The sequence below is a fragment of the Chaetodon trifascialis genome, chromosome 14 (assembly GCF_039877785.1).
Source record: "Chaetodon trifascialis isolate fChaTrf1 chromosome 14, fChaTrf1.hap1, whole genome shotgun sequence".
Classification (NCBI taxonomy): domain Eukaryota; kingdom Metazoa; phylum Chordata; class Actinopteri; order Chaetodontiformes; family Chaetodontidae; genus Chaetodon; species Chaetodon trifascialis.
The window spans coordinates 24,352,501-24,357,500 of NC_092069.1; the positions used below are offsets into that span (position 1 = coordinate 24,352,501).

Sequence of the window (5,000 nt, forward strand, 5' to 3'; positions counted from 1 at the left end):
ATTGCCAATTCATCACTGTCTCACACAGAATGGACTGTATAGAATGTACCTTCAGCTTCACTCAGTGCAGCATGTGCAATAGTGTTGTAGATCTTGTGAAGGTTCCCACAATAGTCCGGTGTGTCACAAGGCACCGAAGGCCTACCTACTGACAGGGACGTTAGCTACAAATAGATCCACGAAAATGACTACTGTCTTCTGAACAGTATCTACCTTCTCTCTGGTTAGGACGACATGCTTCCAGCATAATGTCAGCTAAAGTTGCAACCCAGAAGTTCTCCTTCCCCTTCTCCTGTGCTGCACGCCTTTGTCAGCAAGATGAGGTGACGCAGACGGGATGCATACAGGTGAAGGCCCTGGCACTTCATGACCTTCAGGAGAATCACATCTTAAGCAAACAGAGCCCTGTTGCAGTAATAGGAGCTCTGGTACATAATGAGAACCAGGCCCAGGAGAGTCCAAAGCCTCCTCCGGGGGGAGACGTGGCACCTGCCCAGATCCTGGTCTGCGCCAAAGCTTTGCAGAGTGCTGTGCTCCCCCGGCAGAACGTTTCTGAGAAACTGACGGTTGAAAGCGAAGATCAGCGTCCCGCAGCGAAGAGACAGCTGTCATCTGAGAGCGCAGCCAGGACCATCACCGTGGTGAAGAAGAGTACAGTGAGGAAGGAGGCTGAGGAACAGAGGCACCTGAAACCGAAAGCGTACCTGGGGCAGAGGGCGTCACCATGCACTGTGGCAGCAGGGCAGAGGAGTCGTCGAAAGGACCTCTTCACCAGCTCTGATGTCTTCCACAGGGTGGATTCACATGTCATCAGGGCAGGAGCAGAGGTGACGACACTTCTACAGCACTACTACTACCACATAATACAGGAAGTGCTTTTACATTTTACTGGTATACTTGGTATAAACTGAACTTGTGACCTCAGCAGTACTAACATTAGTCCATGTTTAAGCTACACAGAAGGAGGATGGAGCAGAAGCAAAGCTAACAAAAACAATAAAAACAGCAGAGATGGCTCTTTGGGTTCCTGAGCTCTACAGGAAGAACACTGAAGAATGCTAACATCCCCTCATCTACTGCAATAAAACCATAATAAATACCACAGCTCTCAGGCAGCACTCGCATCCTTGAGCACGGATGGTAACCTGGTCTGTTCAATACAATGAATGACACTGAAAGATGCTGAGAAATAGAACGATGGCGTAAGATGGATAGAAACGAACTGTGGCAATGGTTTACATGGATGTTTTTGATGCTGGCTCGGAGTAAAATGACTCATTCTCTCGAAAAACGAAGAGGAAAAATTACATAAAAACCTCTTTTGTCTAATGGTTAATATCTTTTGTGTGTGTGTGTTGTGCAGCTGAAGGAAAAGTGTGTGTATGATGTAAAGGCTATAGTGCAGAGCATCACAAAAGGAACCAGAAATGAGCTGGAGAGGCTTCGTGCCATCTGGGTCTGGCTGTGCCATAACATCGGTGGGTATTTTACTTTAACTGTACATACTTGCATAGAAATGCTTGTAATCCTGTAGTACAGTGTATCACACGATGGGTTTTAGGATATCTACCTCTGTTTAAGAGCAAGGAATGCTGTCTTCATAGAGTACGATGTGAGTGGGTATCTCGGCCACTCGGAGAAGCTGAGCTCCCCTGAGGACGTGATAGCAGCCGGTCGGGGTGTGTGCTGTGGCTACTCCAACCTCTGTACAGAGATGTGCAGGTAAACACCACCAGCTACAACCAAGTGAACTGTGCTGTTACTACCTTACAGGCTATTTTCCACCAGCAGGATGATTTTAATTTGCACTGATGTTTCAAGTCAGTTAAAGCTGCATTAATGTTTTGAGGCCACTTGAGGGCAGCAGGTCAAGCTATAAAGACAACAATGACATATCACCTCATTCAGCTGTTATGGCTACAAATATAAGTGTGGTGTTCACTTTTATCTCCAACCAACTGTTGAGGGAAACATCTGACTCTAAAGCTGCTAAACGCTCCAGTAAAATGCACCATTATGTTCACCAGCTAGTTCCTTTGTCTGTCTGCTGGTTGGTGCTTGCAGGTAGAGATAAGGTTGATGAGTTTGTGGGCAAGAAATCCAAAACAGCTCAGTGATAATTATGTGCTCATCACTACAAGTGGCCCCTTTTATATAACACGTAGCTATTGGATCCATTGTTAACGTAAAACTATTGAACGGAGCAGCTCTCATTATTCATGTGGCTCAGCAAAACAAACTGAAACCGAATGCTGTATTGAGAAAATTCACGTTTCCAAACTGAATTGAAACTGCTGTTGTGCCTCTTATGCCTCATTGAGATTTTCATAATTCAAAAAAAAAAAAAAAAATGTAAGAAAAACATGTTGAAGGACTAAAAATACAATCACATGAACCTGAACAAAATATTCCATACTGCAGTACAGTTACTCATTCATTTAGATGTCAGTATGCACTCAAACACAAGTGCCCTTTCCATTGCCATTATTCCATCCAGCCATTCAGTATTGTGCCGCGCTGCGCGTCCTTGATCCCTGAGTTCAAGCTTGAATTTCCGAGTATAAATCTTGTGCACTGAATTCAAGACTGACAGCGCAAACAAGCACCTTGAACTTGGGTTTGAGGGCACGGGATGTAAAATGAACAGCAGCGAGCGTGTTCTGTTTTGTTTGTGTTTGCAGGGAGGTGGGCATTGAGTGCCAAGAAGTGCCAGGCCACAGTAAGGGCATTGGGTACCGCCAGGGCCAGAGCCTCAGGAATGTGAAATCTGATCACCTGTGGAACGCTGTGCTTCTGGGAGGACAGTGGTTCCTATTGGACGCCTGTTGGGGAGCAGGACGAGTAGACATGGAACATGAAAGCTTCGTCAAAAGGTTTGAAAAGGGAAGAGGGACGAAAGAATGATTCTGCTGCGCCCACCATTCATTGGTCATGTGATTTATTTTTACACACCTGAAACCAGCAGTGAGTCGAGTCTCAAAGCAGTCTGCTGTCTCCATCTCTTGCCTCCAAGGTTCGATGATTTCTATTTCCTGACGGACCCAGAGGAGTTTATAGATTCGCACTTCCCCGATGAGGAGAAATGGCAGCTCCTGGACACGCCCATCACTGTGGAAGAGTTTGAAAGGAGGGTCTTCAAGACCTCCGCCTTCTTCACCATGGGCCTCAGGCTGATTCAGCCTCATCACTCACACATTGTCACAGGTCCGCCCTCAGTCTTCTCTTTCACAAGGGAGTGCTCATATATTGATCCTTCTGGTGTTATACAGTTTTATGCACTCAAAAAATATTTTTGTCCAAGAAAGAGAGACCATCTTAAAACTCTTTATAACACTCATCTGATTTCTTCTTCAGATGACGGAGAGGCAAACGTGTCCCTCGGCTTCTCCAGGCCGACAACTTTTACCCACGAGATCACACAACACCAGGACCTTCTCCATTGTGGATCTTCAGAGCAGAAAGAGTCCAGCAACTCCTCCTATGGCCTCCTAACGGTCTCCCATCGGAGCATGAGGCTACAGCTCCTGCCGCCTGCAAGCGGTGCATATGACGTGAAGGTGTTCGCCAGACCCGAATCAACCACGGCGCCTCTGATTTGGGTCTGCTCCTTTACAGTCGAGTGTCCCACCCCCAGGGCCATGGAGGAGATCCCAGAGAACCCTTTCTTGTCTTGGGGTCTGCAGCCTGTTGCAGGATCTCTGGGCGTCGCAGGCAGCAGCCAGGGCAGCGAGGTTGCTGAGGTGGAGGAAGGTGTCTTTGAGTTGGCGTTGAAGACGTCCAGGCCTTTGATGGTGCTTTGTGAACTGGTGCACCCTGAGCTTGAAGCTGCTGTAGCCAAGCGGTGCCTGGCTACTCAGATTCAACCGAATGTCCTGACCTGCCACGTCCTGTGTCCTCTGCATGGCTTCTACCGGCTGTCAGTGTTTGTGCGGGACTATGAGAAAACAGAAGTCAAGTTCCAGAATGCTGCAAACTTCTTGTTGCACTGCAAGGGGAAGGTGGTCAGTCCGGATGAGCTCTTCCCACCAAACCTGGGCTCAGTGTGCGGGCCAGGGACCCGCACATCAGAGGCGGGGCTGTCCAAATTCAGCCACACCACAGCGCTGGTGAGTACCCAGCAAGGCAAGTGTAACATCACCTTCCACAACCAGCGGGACCTGGAGCTTCACACTGTGCTCAGCAGAGAAGAGAGCAAAACAGCAGCCATCCCGCTTTCCCGCCACCTCTTCTGCACGTACACAGACAGCAAGGTGACAGTGAGCGTCAGCCTGCCTGACCCTGGGGTGTACCGGCTGGGCCTGTATGCTCGGCTCACCCCTGGCGGAGATTTCAACCCCATGTGTGACTTTGTTCTGAGGAACAGCTGCGATCAGCCAGGGCCTCCGTTCCCCTGTGTCTACTCAGCCTGGAGAAATGGCTGCGTGCTCTTTGAGCCTCGCGTGGGCCTGCTGGAGCCCCTCTCATGGGTCCGCTTCAGGGTGAGGGTCCCCGGGGCCCAGAGGGTGAGTGTGGTGGGAGAGACGAGAACTGATCTGAAACTGAACAAGAGCAGAGTCTGGGAGGGTGAGGTTTCCAGTGGAAACGGTCTCCAACAGCTGAAGCTGGCCGCCGCCTCGGGGGAGTCCAGTGACATGGCTGTTTTGATGACCTTTGACATCAAGCAGCTGGACAGAGAAGTGTGAAATCGAATGGCTGGCACAGACTAGATGGATAGTTCTCCGAATGTAGCTGTTAACTACCGAATGACGATGACACGGACTGATGCAAATCAGACTGGGGTTGAAAATATCTGCAAACAATTCAAACTGTGAGCCGTAATCCTTCAGGTTTAACTGCATCAACACAACACAGATGGAGCCAGGTTATTGCCAGCCATAATAAGGTGTATAAACTTGAATTTGAAATATGATGCTGTGAATGCGTAAACACTGTAGCAATGAAGTGACGGAATAACAAACTTACCTGGCAATTTTTTTGAAAGCTCTTCTTTGATCCAGGTA

The 5,000-nt window shown here is 48.6% G+C and overlaps 1 protein-coding gene across 1 annotated transcript in view; it reads left to right on the top strand.

Moving 5' to 3' along the window:
- Window positions 1-248: 248 nt before the first annotated feature.
- The window catches only part of ky (kyphoscoliosis peptidase), a 4,901-nt gene continuing 149 nt past the window's right edge, over window positions 249-5,000 (top strand). The window contains exons 1-6 of the mRNA XM_070979776.1: window positions 249-827; window positions 1,364-1,478; window positions 1,605-1,722; window positions 2,682-2,873; window positions 3,014-3,204; window positions 3,355-5,000. The exon at window positions 3,355-5,000 is cut by the window's right edge and continues 149 nt beyond it. Of these exons, the coding sequence (XP_070835877.1) occupies window positions 249-827; window positions 1,364-1,478; window positions 1,605-1,722; window positions 2,682-2,873; window positions 3,014-3,204; window positions 3,355-4,682 (2,523 nt within the window). The 3' untranslated portion in view covers window positions 4,683-5,000. The remainder of the gene's footprint in view (window positions 828-1,363; window positions 1,479-1,604; window positions 1,723-2,681; window positions 2,874-3,013; window positions 3,205-3,354) is intronic.